Raw genomic sequence first — 18966 nt, forward strand, 5'->3', positions numbered from 1 at the left:
TGGGCCAAGGCATCTACCGTCACCCTGCGCTCTTCTGGCCTTCTCCCACACAAGACTTTGAAGAAATCAGATCTGAAAAACAACCTGATATCGCAGCCAAAATTAATTACCCATGGACTTCTGAGTGTTTATGTTTCAAAGAGAATGAAACATAAGTAATGTTGCTGACGGGTTGTTTTAGGCGACTACACAGAAACATGAGCGCGCTCTGCTCGTCTATATAAAAGGTGGCAGCTGCTAAAACAGATAGAGGTGTCTATGAAGCAACTGACAGGAAAACAGGCTGGAGTGAGGGTTACAGAGCCAAGAGAAAATACTGTAAAAGGATCATTTGTAAAGTGTAAAAAGACAAAGGGTATCCCAGTTAATGGCGTTGCAGGACCTGTGCAAGCTCCAGGACATCTTTCAGGAAGATAAAACCTCTGAAAGATCTTCAGTGCCACTTGGAGAAAAGAAAAGCAGTAACTATATAAGTGCTTTGCCCTTCAGCAACAGCAAAAGTGTTTTACATTTTTATGTTCCAGTGGCAGAGTATCTGGATGAAAGCCCAATACAGTTTGGGCAAATCAGCCTCATCCAGAGCTCCGTGTCATCAGAAAGCTCCTCCTTAAGTAGCGGCCTTCCTTTTACATCCTCTCCGTCTGTTCCTCCTCCTTTTCCCATGTCTCATGGGACCACCACCTTAGCGTTCATGTTTCAGGGTGGCGTCCTGGCTGCCGCAGACACTCGCTCCAGCTGCTCCGGCCTCGTGGCCTGCCCGGCCTCCCAGAAGATCCTGCCCATCCACAGTCACTTGGTTGGTACCACCTCGGGAACTTCGGCCGACTGCGCGCTTTGGAAGCGGATTCTGGCTCGAGAGCTGCGGCTTTACCAGCTCCGCCACAGACGTCGGTTGTCGACAAGAGGAGCTGCTAAATTGCTGTCACACATGCTTCACCCTTTCAAGGGAACTGAGCTCTGTGTGGCTGCCACATTGTGTGGGTGGGATGGAGGAGAGCTGGATGATGGATGTCACCACTGTGAAGTCACAGAGACTGATCACAGCGATAAAAGAGAAACAACAAGTCAAAAGACTGACCTGGAAATGATCGCAGATGCCTCCAGTGAGAAGGTCTTTGTGTCAAAGACGCAGAGCTCTTCAAAGAAAAGTTTCTCTGGACCTGGTCTGTTTTATGTATGCAGTGATGGTACTCGCCTGCAGGGAACTCTCTTTTCTGTTGGCTCAGGATCCCCTTATGCCTACTCCATTTTGGACCAAGGGGTTCATTGGGGACTGACGGTGGAGGAGGCTACATCAATAGCGAGAGAAGCCGTGTACAGAGCCACACACAGGGACGCATACTCAGGAAACTGTGTAGACATTTATCACATCACCTCAAAAGGTTGGACTCGCAGGACCAGGGAGGACTTGAAAGAGGAATATTACAGAGAAAAGGAAAGGCGAAGACATGAAGGAAAGACACGACTTTGTCAGAGTAAAGACATGAAGCAAACAAAAATGTCATGAGAGAAGAAAAGCAAACACCAGGGAGTGTTTTGAAGATGCTTGACGGCATCTTTGTAGCAGATACTAAATTAATGAACAAGCCAGGCAGTTGCATCCTCCAGGCTATTTCTCAAATGATTTGGGCATGCATATCATTCCATTTAATAAACAGCTGATGTTTTGTTTGCACTGATGATAAAATGCACTCTTAACAGTGTGCTGCTGGCTGGCTGGCTGGCATTTTGATGTAGATGTAAAAGCATTATGAATAATTTCATCATTGCAAGTGTGAGATAATTACTACCTACTTGGTGGATTAATCACATAAACGAGGAGAGGCAAACAATGAGTAGCCTAAAGATCTAAATGTCCAGAGTGACTGGGTTAAAGTGATTTGCTGTGTATCAGAAAAGACATTAAGCTTTAGAAATGAGGGTCTGAAAGCTGATTTGAGTCTGCTGTCAGAATACATCAATAAATTAATGAATTAATTACTTTTTGCTGAGCTTGACTGTTCATTTTGATTGAGCTTGTGGTCATAAATGATGTTAGCAAGTTACCATTTAAACGACAAGGACTCTGCAGAAACAGGCTAAAATGTCCTTAGCGATCACTTGTGTTCAACGCTCAAATTTGAGTGTCAGTTGCCAAAAAGCAGAGGTCAAAGGTGACAAGTGCAGCATCATTTATCCTGTGGGATAAATGTTTTTGGATTATGTAATGATGTTGTGTTTCTCCATGTCAATATGATGAGCTAATTCATAAATGTTGTAATATATTGTGTATGACAGGGTTTTTAATGGTTAACATGCCCTTATGTGTGCAGACATTATGTGTATGTGTCATTAACCGTGCAAAGTAAATAACACGCAAGGATGCGTGATTGCAGCATGAGACGTGCAGATGTACCGCTGATGATTGACTGCAGCTGTGAGAGTAAAAGGGGGAAACTTCCCTTACTCCCCAGCCTCATCTATAATTCCCATCTTCTGGAAGATCGTTAATGGTGGAATTACTGAGCAAGTGAATCAAAAACATAACTAGCAGAAACCAGTTTGGTGGTGTGTGAGGATAAATCGATGTTCTGAACCTGAATAATAGAGCTTTGAGTCTAAACTTGTGTGAGCTGCAGTTCTTCCTTTGTTAACTTCTTCAAAGCTGTTTTTTTCCTTCTTTTTTTTGCTCAGTTTTGACCGTTTTTGCTCCTCTTGGAGCAGTCAGAGCAGAGCAAACTCTTCTAGACTTGACCGAAACGTAACATGTCATAGAATCAGTTATAAAAGTTAGATCATATGACTGATGCTTTTCTTTTTCAGTCATTTAAAGAGAAAAAAAACACTTGACCTTAATAAGCAAAGGTTTGTAAAAAAAAAACAAAAAAACTTATAGCTTCCTCTGACAGTAAAGCTAACCACTAAACGTGTGCGTCGAGGAGAAATAAAGAAGCTTGTCACATCAGACAAATGTGTTGTTAACCATCCAACCGAACAGGAATAATTAAAACATCCATCAACAGGTCACAAAATCACGGAGAAAAGAAGTGGTTGCTTCGGCTCTGAGGCGCTGGGGGCATGTGACAACATCTTGATTGGCAGATCTCAGATCAGGGAGCAAACAGAGGGTTTATTTTAACGGATGCAACCTGTTTACATGAGAAATCCCAAATCAACACTGAAAATGACAGTTTTACACTAAATTAGTTGCATTATTTAATCATGAATCATACATTACATTCCCATGACAAGCGAGCTGCATCGGCATAAATAAGTACACCAAAGGGGGAGTGAGAAATTTAGTCCAGCAGTGGTTCAGTGTAAATCTTCATCCTGCAGCTGTGTCCAGTACACATGGCCCCTGGGGCCAAAATGACCTTCCAGAGGGTCCAACCTGGTCTGCAGGATAAATTTGGTGAATGTAAAAATTATACAAGAGATACCAATTGCTTTTTTTTTTTTCAAGAAAAGTAACAAAAATGCTTAATATGTTTAAATGGGGTTGCATTTATTTATATTTAACTACAAACAGTATCTATACAGTACCAGTCTGGAGTATTTGGAGTAAAGTTTGGACACACTTTCCCATTGCATTTAATGGGAAAGTGTGTCCAAACTTTTGCCTGTAATGTATCTTTCTAAATATATCTGACCTGTTTGTATGATGAGGTGAGTCAGCTCAGGAATTAAAGACTGATACACAGAAGCAGAAATGTGCAGGTATATCCATTTTAAATAACTTTTGTCTTGTTAAAATAACTCTTATCATAATGTGAAATATTGTATTTTTTAGTTCCTGATAGCTCTGATTAAATGTTTTGTAATGCTGGTGAGCCATTGCGATTTGTAAATTGTGATGCACATGTAAATGATCAAATGAGGCAAAATGATGCTAAAATGTTAGATTGTCCATAATGTGCTTTCTAAAAGTTCCATCCATTAAAGCTGTTTAAGTAATAAACAGCTGAATAATGAGGTAAGTGTTGACATTGAGCCTGAATTCTGCCACTGCAACTTAAACATAATCCACACAGCCTCCCAGTAAAGCCATTTCCATACTGGTCAATAAACCCATCAACATCTGGATCCGGAGTGCGATGAGAAAGTGGTTCATTCAGTTTTCAGACACTTCTCAAATTACTCTGAAGTTAATATACATGAAAAAATATTATAAATAAATTAATGCAAATAAAGCATTATTCATTCCATTTCACTGACCTGTGGTAAGATTTCCTGATTTTAAAAAAGGTTTTAGTTTGTTCCAGCTTGCCTTGGCATCAGTGTGAACTCAACACCACGCTGACTTTCACTCAGCTGTGGGAACAAAGATGGACACGTCGCATTTTAATGATGGAAACACGTGTTTATAGACTGTACCACCTCACATGGCAGCTCCGAAAATGACAACTTACAGACAAGAAGAGATGAGATTGATTCATCATTACTATCTATTCATTTTCAATTAACTTACTGTTCAAGCTTCATTACTGAACTATAACAGATTGTCTCACTAAGGCGCCACCCAACGGTGGATAATTCAGCATCTGTCTTGCTTCCTGTCTCTTCTCTGAGCTCTGTCCAGCCAGTAAAAGTCAGTCTGATTTCTGGCTCTCTCACTTTGTCTTTACTTTCCTTTCTTCCCTCTACTAAACCACCCCTGGTGTACCCTTTACATGTCCACTGTGTTGATTTCTTGATGACGTGGCAACGTAACATTAAATGCTGCAGTATTTCTGTTTTATTTCCTGTTTTATTTTGCTGTGTCTTGTTTCCGGTTTTGCTTTTCCGTTCGTTAGTTTTTACCTGGACTCAATTAGTTGATATATAACACCTGTGTCTTGTTGTGTTTTTTCCAGTATTTATACTCCTCATTTTCAGTTCATTAGTTCTACTGGTTCATTAGCTCCGTTAGCTTCCTATGGCTGCTTGCCCTGAGTTAAGTTATCTTCTTGAAATAAAACATCTAGTTTCTGCATTTCTGGCTCTCATGTCCACATTTTGGGTCCACAGCTCCGCCAAACCGTGACAGCTGCAGAGCAGCTAAAGCTCCAGAAAAGTACATAATAAATGTAAGTGTGCCATCAACACAAGCCAATACCTGAGTTTTAAAGTCAGAAGCTTAGTCTGTCTCTTCCTGTGTGATGCTGACATCTATAATCAAGTCAAAAGAAGTAAATAGGCCGTATTTAGTTTGAGTCCTGGGATTTCATTAACTGGAAGGTGAATACTGGACCAGCAAGTTGGCGTTTATATAGGACTTATAATAAACCTCCTACTAATCACAATTAGAAGGACTTTGGTGCAGAAATGGTTGGAAATGTGCTACTTTTGAAGTATGGAATGAGATGCTGGCTCTACTGGTGTATTCCCAGTTTCGGTGGTGTCCAGTTTCAGCTTCACTTTTTTCTAATTTAATCAATGAATTCCGTTTGTCTTAATATCATTCTTCCTCTGCAGCTCAGTTACAGGCCCTGCAGAGAAGAAACATTCCCAGCCAGGATAAAGGCAGACCTGTTAGCAGGCTAGTTGCTAGTCTAAGATGACAACATCTAGCAGGCCTATTTATAAAGTTGCTGTGTCAGGACTGGATTGGATTATGCTCAAACCCATCATGGATTTTCTTTAGCCAAAAAGTGATGAAAAACACTTTAACAACCCAAATTTAGCGTAAAACACAGAGCTTGGCGTTATAAGATATTTTAAGCAACTGCTGTCTGACGTCCATAACTTACTTCCAGACAAATCTCTGAATTTGCTTTGCTCAGATTTTGAATAAATACTATCATGGTATGCTTTTAAATCCTCCCTAGCCGGCAGATTACTGCATGGCTTTGTTTTGTGCTTGCTCGGTGGCTGCCATTAATAAATTTCGGCGCGCCGCTGGATACAAGGGATCTGTCAGGTGACCTCAGGGTCATTTGGTTCCATGCTAACTTGTTTACAGCATGTCTTGAGTATAAGTAATCACACAGAAGCTGACAACCATTAAAAACTGTGGTCTGCAGTCGCTTTTTACAGTTCATACGAGCTCAAACAGATTGTTGTTGCAGCTGTTTTGATAGTATTCTTTTAAATCAAAGGACACACTTTTCTTTGAAATGAAAAATGTGAAAACATTTCAACAAAATTCAAACGTGAAATAATCCAGAGTGTGGTAAAGAAAGATAATATAAAAAGTGTTGATTTAGGTTTTTCCAAGTGGCTCAAATTAAATTAAATGAACCTTTTTTGTACATTAAAAGCTGTCCAGCTTTATGTAATACAGATAATAAAAAATATTGCAAGAGTTTAACAGGTGGGCACAGAAGATTACCATACCAAACATCCAACCAAATGTTAAATATACTTTATTATTAGATTTACCTTGCTGGTGTCTGAGACGTCCTTGTTCCTGAATATCTGCCTTGATTCTTTTGTCACTGAGTTTCCTTCCAGAAGATGCTACACTGTGTTAATAAAGGGATGGACATGGTCAGCAGCAATACCCAGATAGGCTGTGGTGGGTAAACCATGTCATGTTGGTACTAAGGGGACCAAACTGGGATAAAAAATAAATAAAAATACACCACCACCACCAGTCAAAACCATTGATAGAACATGATGGTTCCAGCAGATTCTGATCCTATCATGTGAATGTGGAGCTGAACTGGAGACTCGGATCAGCAATGTTTCTCCATCTTCTATTGTCCAGTTCTGCGAGTCTGAATTGTAGCCTCAGTTTCCTGTTCTTACTGACAGGAGGGAACCCGGTGTGGTCTCCTGCTGCTGGAGACCATCTACTTTAAGGTTGGTCGTGTCACGTTGCTTTTCTGTCCACAACCAGTCTGTCCATTCTCCCTGACACCACTAAGATGTTCTGGATATTTTCTCTTCTTTCGACCTTCTCTGTAAACACTAGAGATGGTTTTGTGTGAAAATCCCAGTACATCAGCAGTTTCTAATATACTCAGATCAACATCCATGCCACTCTAAAGTAGCTTAAACCTCCTTTCTTCATTCTGATGTTCAGTTTAAACTTCAGCAAGTTGTCTTCACCATGTCTACATGACGACATGTGATGTTCCTAATAAAGTGCCCTGTGTATAATATCAATAGAAATCGGAAAATCTGAAGATATTTTGTTCAGGACTTATAGGAGACGAAATACGTAAAGAGTAGGCTATGTGTCTTGTGTGTGGTTACGTGTGAGAAATAATGTGCTTTTCTGGGTAACTGTTAGAAACTAATGGGGAGAGAGAGAAAGAGGTAGACACTGAGAGGGAGGAGGGGAGATGCAGCGGGAGAGAGACTGGGCGAAGTGGACAGACTTCACGTTGAGCTGGCGTGAACCTCGGCATCCTTTTCCCCCACAACGGATTCACTTCATCTCCGTTAAAACCCTGGATCACCATGACACACAGACGGTAAGCTGTCTCGTTGTGCTAATGAACGACTTTAAATGCTGACAGTTTACTTGTTTACACAGCCGTGACAAGTTTCCAGCCGTCGTCTGTCTCCGTTTTTCAGGCTCTCTTGGTCGCGACAACGCGGCGCCCCCCCCCCCAACAGTTTCAGTCAGTTGGAAGCTGTTTGTCAGTTAGTCGAAATAAACCGTTTTTTGTTTTTTGTTTTCCTGTCGCACGTGCGAGCAGTTCAGGTGAAATAACGGTTGACGGTTGGAAGAAGTAAACTGATATTTTAAACGAATGAGCTGCCCGCGAGCCCCTCACAAATGAAACAAAAATATCTGTAATCGTGTAATTATTATTTTTTATTTTATTTAAGCTTGCTATGTGCGTATATGAGCGCACGCGCTCGCCCGTTTGAGCGCTTCAGGGGCTCCTCACCTGCCGAGTGCTGGGTGCCCCCCCCCCCCCCTCTTTAAAAAGAATCCCCCCCCCCTCTTTTAGCAACCAACAGCAGTATTTTGGGACGTCGCATTCATTATAATAGTTAGCCCAAGTGTGTTTAATCACATTAACATGCATCAAGTAGGTCACTTTTCTGGTTAGCTCTAACAAGACAAGGTCGCGCTCCGGGCTGTTTAGTATATTTCTATGCTAATAAGTAATCCAGATATGTGTGTGTGTGTGTGCAACTCAGACCAAAGAGAGACTGCAAAGAGCCATCACGTGCTTTGAGAAATGTAATGTCCCTCTGTGTTCACAATGCACTGTCAGAGAACACATTATGAGGCATTTTCATTTGACAAATAAAGTAGATGGCTGAACACTTGCTCAGCACAATGCGCTTGCTGTGGTGTCACTTAAGCTGTCTGAGTGTCAAATCTTGACAATAATGAGGTGACTGATATGCTGAGTACAGTGGGCCTCTCTTCACCAGTCTGATTTGGATGGACTTAAGAGATTTCCCAGTGTGGGGCGAGCAGGGAGAGAGCCAGTGAGAATGGATGAGAGCTCTGTAGGCATTAAGACGAACGGCAAAGAGGCAGAGAAAGCCAGAGATGTGCAAATGGAGCAGAATCTGTCCAAGTCCTGGCAGTTAAAGCTACCAACACTACTACACCCCCCCCCCCCCCCGCTGCCACACACACACACACACACACACCCCCTTTCTCCTTTCAGAGTACTTCCACCACTGCCCTCCTTTGCTCCCTCTATGCCTCCATCTCCCATTTTTCCCTATGTAAAAAGCCTGACATGCACAGGCTATTTTTAATAAAAGTGAAATAGCCTTGTTGCAGTGAAGCGACTCAATGCAGAGTGAAGTGAGACTGAAACAGCGATTTGCAATTTGGAGCTATGTCACCACTCATCATTCCTTTCTGAGCCAGCAACAGCAAATCGTCCTCACGCTTTCATCCTCTACCCCTGCCTTACATTGCGCACACACACGTACTTTCACACACACACCCATTTTCTGAAGACTTCAAACAACGGTGAATGGCATGTACTGCTGGCGACGTGGGCTTTGGAGCAAAGCTGGCAGAGAGAAATGTAAGCTGGGAGCTCAGAGTATGCTAATGCACAAAAGCTGGGGAAGACAAAAGTATTTTGAAAGGGCCACTTCTTGTTTTTTCGTAGATTTATGATGTAGATGTAGAACATGAGGCATTACATGTGCACAAGGGATACCACAATTATAGATTTTCTTGGCACAACTGTGTATGAGAAATTATCATGATTTTACTATTATTGTGCTTTAATTTCCCAACACTATAAATGTGTAAAATCACATCAACACTGCCCTGATTTAAAAGCGACAACTGCTTCAAGCCCTAATTAGAACAGTGATAACAAAGAAAAAAGACCTTATTTCAGAAATTAAATGCAGTTTCTTGTGCAGGACATTGCACAGTGAGGAAAAAAAATGGTGTCATGCCAACACCAAACCAGTCAGGTCTGAACAACAAAACTATCCATGGAAAAAAGTTTGAGACTTGTTTTGTTTTCATCATGCGCAAATCGTCGCATTGCTCTGTAAACTAAACCCAAGTTGTACTTGCAAACAACTCACAAAACTGCAAACAACATGAGAAGATTTCATTTTGATTTAGAGAATTTTTTTTTATTTAATAAAGATTACATTTTTTATGTTACGTTAAATAAACAATGTCATTTAACCCACTTACTGTGTGGCGAACCTCCCCCCCAACTCAAGGATGATATTTGACTGACCATTTTTTAATTTTAAGTTTAATTACAGTAAACCCACAAATTCACCGTCGGAGCAGGAGAATGTACACTAAAAAGCGGATAAGTTACAATCTACACTTTTACGGTGTGTTCAGACCAAGCGCCAACCTCCGGTGGTTAAAAGTGAAGCCTATGCAAAAGTGCATAAAGCTGTAGTTCCCCCTTCATCCGCTAGGGGCTCCAAAAAAGAGCAAATCCCCATAGTTATGTTAAAAAAGGCCAACTTCACGGTGGAAATAAACATGTTTACAGCCTGGTTCAAAAATCAATTTTCGGTTTGTAGGTCAGGTTTACCTTCATGACAACTGTGGGGGGAGTGAATTTTTTTCTAACTCTCCCATTTTAAAGTAATTTAATGTCGAAGTTCTGCAAATTTAGGGGCGTGTCATTTTGATTGATAGGTACCAATCTCTGACTTCAAGGAAGAAGAACGTAGAACAACCGCGGCTTTTAGCCGGTAAAAAATGTGACTTAGCTTTAGCCCGCTTACCTCCGTTATTACCCCGTTATCTCGGGTTAGCTCGGTTAGCCTTTAGCTACAGAAAGCTCGGAGTTCGCTCGATGTCAATCATCCGCCATGACGCTCACAGCCCCCCTCTCAGCTTCACCACTTTGCCCATATTTGTATTTTCCAGGTGAGACGAGCTTCGATTCAGCTCTTTAGAAACCTATGGGTGACGTCATGGAGACTACGTCCATCTCTTTATATACAGTCTATGGTCCAAACCCCTTTTTTGTGACCTCCCCCTGAAGCCATGCCTCCAAAGTGCAGAACTAGCAATACTAGCAAATGGCAGCTGAGTTTGAGAGACAAGTCACCATCCAATCATCGCGAACGGGCCGCTTAAAATGATAGGATGGTGTTTTTTCAGTCCTGTCAGTTCCACAGGTCACTAAATGCTTTATTTCTTGTGTTAGACGTTTATTTAATTGTTTACAATCAGGGTGTGAAGAAAATTTTTAAAACTATAGTAGATTTTCTGGGTGAGACGGAAAATACAAATATGCTGCCAACATGGCAACGGTAGGAACCGCCCACCGAGCTTCAATTCAGCTCTTCAGAAACCTATGGGTGACGTCACGGAGACTCCGTCCATCTCTTTATACAGTCTATGGTTCAGACCTGAATGCTCGCCGCTGATCAGTAAACTGTCACTTTTGCGTCCAACGCCAAAGACGCTCCCGACAAGCAGCAAACGCGGCGGAAAAGGGAGAGGGGAAAGAAAAAAACCAAAGTTCCTTATGGTCAGTTTGAATGATGGCGGATGCACTAGGAGAGTGGCATGGCTTTATTTAATAAATAGAGAACGTCGTCGTGGGGCGTCCCAGCCCTGTGTCTGGGTTCACCAGATAAATCGTAGGCATTCTGAGTTTGGTGAGCTGCGTGCTGATGACGTTCACTTCCAGCACTATTTTCGTCTACTAGCCGAGTTTGACAACCTGCTGAGCCGGATTACACACCGCTCTGATTGGTTGACGCCTTGCGTCAAGTGGCAAAAGTTTGGATTTTCCATCTCTGGCATTTGTGGCCCGTTTAGCGTGTAACCTTAATAAACTTTTTATATTTTTGGCGCGTGACACGCCCCAGCGGAAAACGCTGACAACACGCCACAAGAAAGCTTGATGCCTTCACATAGACTTGACACGTAAACCTGACGCTCTTGACATTCAAAACGCATTTTGTCTGAACACACTGTTACAATCTCAGTAAACTCATAAAACTGATCTATGTAGCAATATAAACATTCAAATAGTCCTGTTATTAACATGTTAAGCATACCTTGTTCCTCTAACAAGGTGGCTACAAATCATCGTAAAGAAAAATATGTTCTTCTGGAAATTCGTAACACTTTTCACCGTCTTTTCATTGCCGTTAAGTTCACTCACACCACAACTGATGAGCGGAAGTATCTTAAAAAATAAAAGCGTTAATGGAAAGTTGACTGTAGCTGATGGCAAAGAAAGACAAAGCGCTAAACTAAAATATTACCTTGTGAGATTGCTTAAGGTTATTTACACACTGAATAGCAAATAAAGCAAATAAAGTTTGTAGTTTTCATACGGGAAAAATATTCAATGGATTTTCTCCTTTCACTGCAACTTATTCATGGCATGCTTTACAGGATGCTGAGTCGTCCACAATGACACCCTGGTCATGTTTTTCCATAAGCAAAAAATAAAATAAATCTGGTAAGGATGAATGAATAACTCTTCCTCTGCCAGACGTTCACACTTGGACTTGTTTTCTGCAATTCGCACCGAACAAAAACAAAGCAGCACGCAGATGTTTTGTAATCGGACTGCACATGATGTTTAAAATTCACTCTCATTGTGATATTAGCTTGCAAGATACGCATCGCAGCGACGGCCGAAACTGCAATAAATAGTGGTCCCTCAACCCATCCCCTCTGCTTTTCTGTCGATGCGAAGCTGAACAGACAGTTTTAAAGACCCAGACAACGTTGTGTGCGAAACCCCGCCCTGCCACAGATGCAGTTTTTCACTAAATATGAAAAATAAATTGTTCATTTGTTCATCGCAGATAGAGTCAGACACCCCCCACAGAAATCCCACCCTGATTGCCAAATAAATCTACTTGTGGAGTATGAATTGACCAGACCAAATCTATTCGTGTTCTTCAACAACAAGAACAAAGCTCTCGCTCTTTGCCGAGTGTGTAACAGGCTTTACTGATCAATATATTGTATTAGTTATTCTGCCTTTTATATCATTTAGGCATCGCTCCATTAATGTAAACTATGTTTCATCTGACAGAAACTACTTTTAATGATTAACTATCCATGTTTGGATATAAAACTTTTTTTTTTTTTTTTTTTTTTAGAAGTTATTCATTCATTCATTCATTTTCTACTCTGCTTAGTCCAGTAAGGGAAGTGGGGAAGCTGCAGCCTATCCCAGGTGAGATGCAGGTTACCAGTCCATCACAATAAGTTAAATATTACTTAAATAATATGTTAATGCCCTGCAATGGACTGGTGAGCTGTCCAGGATATACCCTGCCTTTCGCCCAAAGACTGCTGGGATAGGCTCCAGCTTCCCCGCAGCCCATCATTGGATTAAGCGGTTAGGATAATGAATGAATGAATAATATGTTAATATGATTTGGTTGGGAAACAACTTTAAACATTTGCGATGGACATCAATTGTCTATTTCATCTGTAATCTTAATGGTGCTGGACACCACTGTGTATGATCTGTTTGTTACTGACTGAATCATTTTTAGTCAAGAGGGGGGTTACTAAAATGCATTTTGGCAAAAGCTATAAGTTTTTGGGGCTTGTCTGGTGAGATAGAAAAAAGAAAGAAAATATCTTGTGGCCAAGAATTACTAATGCAAGGGAATGAGATAATTAAGTACTTCTGATGCACCAACAACTTGTCCAATTTAATTGTTTTGTTGTGAGAAACTATGAGAAGTAGACATGATCTCTCACTGGGAAATCGCAACTTTACAGCAGCATTATAAAATCAGAAGAGAATTAGAAAAGAATGAAATAGTGCTGTAATTAATCTTCACATTAAGAGATTGAAATAATAATTATCCATTAATAAGAGTTTAACTAACATATGGCCACAAGTTAATCATCTCTTTCTGTCACCACTAGTACTGCCTGAGTACAGTATAAGATGTCATGGTCAGGGCTTCATTTTTGGACCTCTGGTGGTTAAAAGTGAAGCCTATAAGCAGAAGTGCCCAAAATTGCAGTCCCCCCTTCATCCACTAGGGCTCCAAAACAGAATGAATCCCCATAGACTCCCATGTTAAAAAGACCAACTTCACAGCAGAAATAAACATGTTTACAGCCTGGTAAAAAAAAAAATCCATTCTAGGTTTGATAGGTCAGCTTTACCTTTATGACAACTGTGGGGTGAGTGGATATTTTTTTGTAATTCCTCCATTTAAAAGTAATTTCATCTCAAAACTCAGCATAATTAGGGGAGTGTCCTTTTGACTGACAGGTACCCGATATCCGGCTGCAAAAAGGCAGAGTGCAGCACATCTATGATTTTTAGCCAGCTAACAGCGAGATTTAGCTTTACCCCTCTACCTCCATTAGCAGGTTAGCTCCGGATTAGCTTGGTTAACTCTTAGCTACAGGAAGGTAGGACTTTGATAGACGTCAATCATCCACCTCGACTCGCTACCGTTTTGTCCATTTTTGTAATTTTTCGGGAGCGACGGCACATGTGACGCTGCCAAGATTGCGAAAGTGGGAACCGCCCAATGAGCCGCAATTCTCTCAGTTACGGGTGATGTCACGAAAGCTCCGTCCATCTTTTATATATAGTCTATGATGTCATCACGTGGGCTCCATAGATGACATTAAAGTGGCGTCAAATTCTATTCATCGTCATCATGATCGCAACTTGACACCAATGTTGTTGCATATATCACCCTTTTCTAATATCATGCAGCCTTATTGTGTATCCTTATTTTTGTTGCACTGATCAGCCAATGCGGTTCTGGAAATCGGCAGTTTAGGGCGGCGATCTTTGCGTTAAGTTAAACGTGGCATTTATTTTAGTGTGAAATTAAATAATTCAGAAATCTCTCATGGTGAAAATAAACAAATTCTAAAGAGAAAATGTGCATCAAAATGAGAAAATGCTGAACATACCCAGTGTTAGAAAGCTTGTGTTTTTAACTTAAGCCCACTTGCATAAGTGGGTCAGAATCTAGAGAGAAAAAAAGAACATTAGTTTCATTTTCATCTGTCCTTTTCATATGAAGCATATCGGTGAGGGTAAATTATCAGTTATGGCTCACATTATAGTGTACAGAAGCATCAAAGGCTGCTGCATTTCTATATGCACTGTGTGCCTCTAAATGAGTCAAAGCCCCTGCTTATCTGGACATTAATAAGTCAGAGCAGGCCAAAGGATTTAGGTTTGTCCATATGCACCGCACTGTATCATATGTCCTTTAGCTAAACTGTATAATTTGCACGAAAAGGCAAGAGAATTTCTTTTCGGAGTAGTAATGCAGAAAAATACATTTCTGAAAACTTTAGCAAATGTGTGAGAAAACCACATCCCTGTGTTAGATGTGACTCATGCGCTGTTGCTCTGTGGAGATGATAATGCAAGCTTCCATGTGTGCATAAAGGTGAAAGCAGATGTCAGAAACGTTCCACTCATTGTGAGAAACGGCGAGGCAGAGTGATGGATGCGCCAGGGACGTGGATGAGAAGAGGGGGAAAAAACCCTGCAATCACACAGTTCCTGTCGACTTCATCGCTGACACTTTCCACTGCATCAAGTTTCACACACCAATGGTCGACGATCTGACTCAAATACTGATGAAACAGAGATCATTAAACTTTTGGGAAATGAGGACAAGCCATCGATTATTATTTATGAGCCTAATTAATCTCCTAAGGGGGGCTTCTTTCATAACAGGGCATTGAGGCATAGGTGGGGGCATCTCTAGGTATGGCATCAATCACCTGCTGTCCAGGCAGTTGTGTGTGTGTGTGTGTGTGTGTGACAGAGCAGTAAAGCACCTGAGCTCCACCTCATCGCCAGGTCCTCAGGCTCTAAATTAATTGAAATTCTTAAAGACCGCCGTTATCTCTCCGAGTGTGTGATCAACAACCGGATACACACGCAACAGCTCAAAGTAACTCCCTGTTTTTCACACACTTTTTCTTGTTGCATCACTCAGTAGAAAACTCTAAGCTATTTTTACTGCAGCTGGCAGAGTGCTCAGATGAGCAAACAAAGCTGTTCAACAAACATTCATGTTGAATTTGTCCTAAAATATCCTGCTCTTAGCCGGAAAGTGAGTAAGATGTTGTGTTTTTTTTCTCATCTTTCAGTGTCTTGAAGTATTGGCTACCGATATTAACAGATGTGGTTGAGATCACGCTAATTGTGTCTTCTCTCAGGTGATCCAGTGCAGCATGCGCCCTGCATGGGAACGTGCGAGGACAGTCGGCGAAATGAAGATGCATTTTGAAGAGAAGAGAAGAAAAACTGAGGGAGGAGCAGCTGCAATAAACCATCATAAAAAACCGCATTTGATCAGCTATTCCTGAGACTAACTGGTCAGTGAACATTTACGATGGCGGCGCATGTTGTGCTTCTTTTTCTATTGTTCTGTCAAGGGGAAAGAAATGGCATTTCAGAGGCCGCTGGCCTTTCAGAGGAGAATGAAGACTTGCAAGTAATATTAAGCAAAAAGCAGCTCGTCTTACCTCATCCAGAGGCCACGGACATCTTGTTTGCTGGAATCAAAGAACTGGAAAACCATGGTCAGGATGCAAAGGATGATGTAACATCCATGCCGAATGTGGCTTTTCAACTTAGTCACAGAAATCCAGCTGATTCTGACTCTCAGAGCGGCCCAGTGAAGCAGACAGATGTACTTAGTCGTCCCAAATCTTCTGTTGCCTCCTTAATGTCTAAACATAGCCCTGAACTCACTGTGAACCTCAAAAACAGTAGCAGTTTGACTAATGGTGAGCTGGAAGAGGTAATTAATGGTCACAGCCTTGTGCCAAGGTCAGAGGAGGCGCACGCTAACCAGCCCGGGCTCCATGTGGACGCCGGGGTCGGTGACATCCAGCCAGAAAGGACTCAAGGCGCTTCTAAATGGGTCACAGAGTCTGAACAGAGACGGTCAGAGTCGTACCTGCCGCCAGCAGAGCCTCACGCCCGGCGCCGCAGGAGCTGGCTCTGGAACCAGTTTTTTGTGATCGAGGAGTACAGAGGACCCGAGCCCGTGCTCATCGGACGGGTAAGCTGCTGTCACAACCAATCAGCACACACATGTGAATCACCTGCATCTGTTTAAAATTATCCTTGTGTCTCATTCCTGTGGGCCAACAAAGATGTTTTTTTCTGTAAATTATAATCATGCAGAGGATAATTTTATCAGGGGAAACAAAAAGCATCTGTGCACATTTACTTTTTCACTCAAGTTTCCCCTCGAATTCTTCAAAGGAAAAACTCTTCGGTTTGTGTAATGAAAACATAAAGACATGATATTTCACCAAAAAGTTGTTAGCAGCGCTTGGCTGAGATAGAAAAATGGGTGCATCGACATGGACGTCATTTTCTCCGGGGAACGCTGGAGACGCGTCCAAACTGCTTCCTGAAATGACCGGTTCCATTTCCATTACTTCACAAAATCATAATTTGTTGAAACATGTTCTGAAATGTAGTTCGCAAGAAGAAATGAGGTTTTGTGGAAAGTGCAGCTCCCTCGGGTGTGTAGGAGAAGAGCACCTGCTGCATGTTATCACATCCACAGTGAAACACACCCCACTGGCTGTGAGCTTTAATAGCCGGTGTCAGGGTCTCCAGGTTGCCTCGTAGTGGAGTTAGAAGGCTACAGAGCAAACTAGTATGTGTTTAAGACCGTCTCCCGGCCAGCTATCCTCAGCCAGCTGAGAAGCATTGCAGCTTGTGAGCAACTATGATTCAGGCTAAAACGATCTAATTGTCCTCACAGCTACAGCTTGGAGACCAAAAGTAAACCGTTTTCTCACATTTGGATATTTTAACCATGAGCCCCGAGCAAGTCATGATAAGTTCAACTTTACACAAAATCTCTCGAGCTCTGTTATATCAAACAGCAGGGTTTAGTTAACATTAAAAAAGATTTGATATCTTAAGCTTAGGTGCTGTTATTTACCTTCCCTTTAAGCCACACATCAGATCTGCCTGCCGGGCAGCTGCTGACGGGATTTAGTAAAATGTTACTTAATCAGTTGACGTTGTTGAGCCAAGCTCAGGAGATTTTTTAGCATTATTTAGGGATATCCTTGTGTGTGCGTCCGTGAAAGCGACGCTCCATTATGACAGAATATGTGACAATAACAGCTTCAGCCTTGTGTGGAAACATGAGAAAATATTCCTTTTAAAAGTGCAGAAAAGAAACACAAATTCTACTTTTCTATTTGGCTTTCCATCACTTTAGGCTCATTTGGCCCCTTTCAATCAGCCCCTCTCATCTCCGTGTACACCTGCACCATGCAGACATTTAGCACCAGCAGCTGTTTATCTAAATGAGCCAACTGCTAATATTTGCTTCATCATCATGGGAAGAAGCATTTCCCAATTAGAGCAGACCTCTTTCTAGATTTTTCTGGAAATCAGGTTAAATGCTTTGATTCATGTAACTGAGCTTTGATATTGTAGTGTTTATGTTGTATTTCTGTGTAACCTTACTATTGATTTAGACATTGCTTTAATTTGACCAGTTACATAAAACCGACCTTGTGGGCGTGATATTATGGAGGACTAAAACATTCCTAATGAGAAATTAATACAGAAATCTATAAATATTTTGTATGGCAGTAAAAGAGAGTGAAATACATGGTGGTGAATTTGTATCTTGTCTGCCTTGGGATGGAAATTTACCAGCATGTTACAACATGCTTTTTTACACTGATGTTTTACACTCAGGTCCTGTGATCAAGTCAGCGATGGCTGAATGCCAAACTTCAAAACGGTAGTTAATAAACCAACATCTGATGTCTCAGTTGCTGCATCCATTTCCTGTCTACGCTGTGCGATCATAGCGCAGACAGAAATCTCTAGAAATAAGTCAATAACCAGAGCAATAAGCTAAAGTTTGGCTGTATTGTCTCTGCTTACGGATCCCAGCGATTCACTTCTTCAGTTCAAACACAAAGCTTATTTTTTCCTCATGTTATTTTCACCTATTGGTCCTCTGGGATGTTTTCTCCCATGTCCCAAAGGACAAAACACACGTTTCCACACATGATCAAATGAAGGGGAAACAAATGAACCGTTCATTGGTGCGAATATTCACAGCACGCAAATATACATTTGTCCCTTTTTTGCATATTTATTTCTCTTTAAATATTTTTCCCTATCTGCTCAAAAAGTAAGCGTGTACTCAGGAATGCAGCACAAATATAATTTTAATGTTTGTGCAGCTTCACCAGCCCGCCCTACACTTGTCATCATGTCACATACTTGAGGTTTCACAGCCGCCACACCAGCAGCCTTCATCTGCTGTCGGTGTTGCAACAACAGAAGTGTCTGGGGTGATTTAGTCCATAGCACACCTGAACCGTTCAATCCCCAGGGTTTTACTTGTAGCTTTCCACAGTGGGCCACTCCTCACTAATGCAGCTGCTGGCAGCTACAGTGTACTCAGAGTAGGATTATATCAGCTGTAACGCTAACAGGGAACGCTGCCAGCCTCTTTGTAGCTCGCGATATACTTTATAGTGACAGTCTAGATTGGATTCTTACCAGTGCAGTATACACCTCATAAATGTTTAATCTCCCTCTCTACTTGTTATTGATACAGTCAGGGAGGGGTGTTAAAGCAATCAGTAGTCACACAAGACTG

General features: G+C 41.6%; 2 protein-coding genes across 2 annotated transcripts in view; both read left to right on the forward strand.

Moving 5' to 3' along the window:
• Positions 1 to 367: 367 nt before the first annotated feature.
• Positions 368 to 15594, forward strand: psmb11b (proteasome 20S subunit beta 11b; the record flags this gene model as incomplete). Its single annotated transcript, XM_079245708.1, has 2 exons — positions 368 to 1475; positions 15524 to 15594. The coding sequence occupies 2 exons, from the start codon at positions 368 to 370 to the stop codon at positions 15592 to 15594; spliced, it is 1179 nt and encodes a 392-aa protein (XP_079101834.1).
• A 105-nt stretch (positions 15595 to 15699) lies between these two features.
• LOC306759963 (cadherin-7-like) overlaps positions 15700 to 18966 on the forward strand; it is a gene marked incomplete at both ends in the record, with an annotated part of 29428 nt that continues 26161 nt past the window's right edge. The window contains one exon of the mRNA XM_079245709.1: positions 15700 to 16374. Coding sequence (XP_079101835.1) covers positions 15700 to 16374 — 675 coding nt within the window. The remainder of the gene's footprint in view (positions 16375 to 18966) is intronic.

This window comes from Telmatherina bonti (assembly GCF_933228915.1).
Source record: "Telmatherina bonti genome assembly, chromosome: 8".
Classification (NCBI taxonomy): domain Eukaryota; kingdom Metazoa; phylum Chordata; class Actinopteri; order Atheriniformes; family Telmatherinidae; genus Telmatherina; species Telmatherina bonti.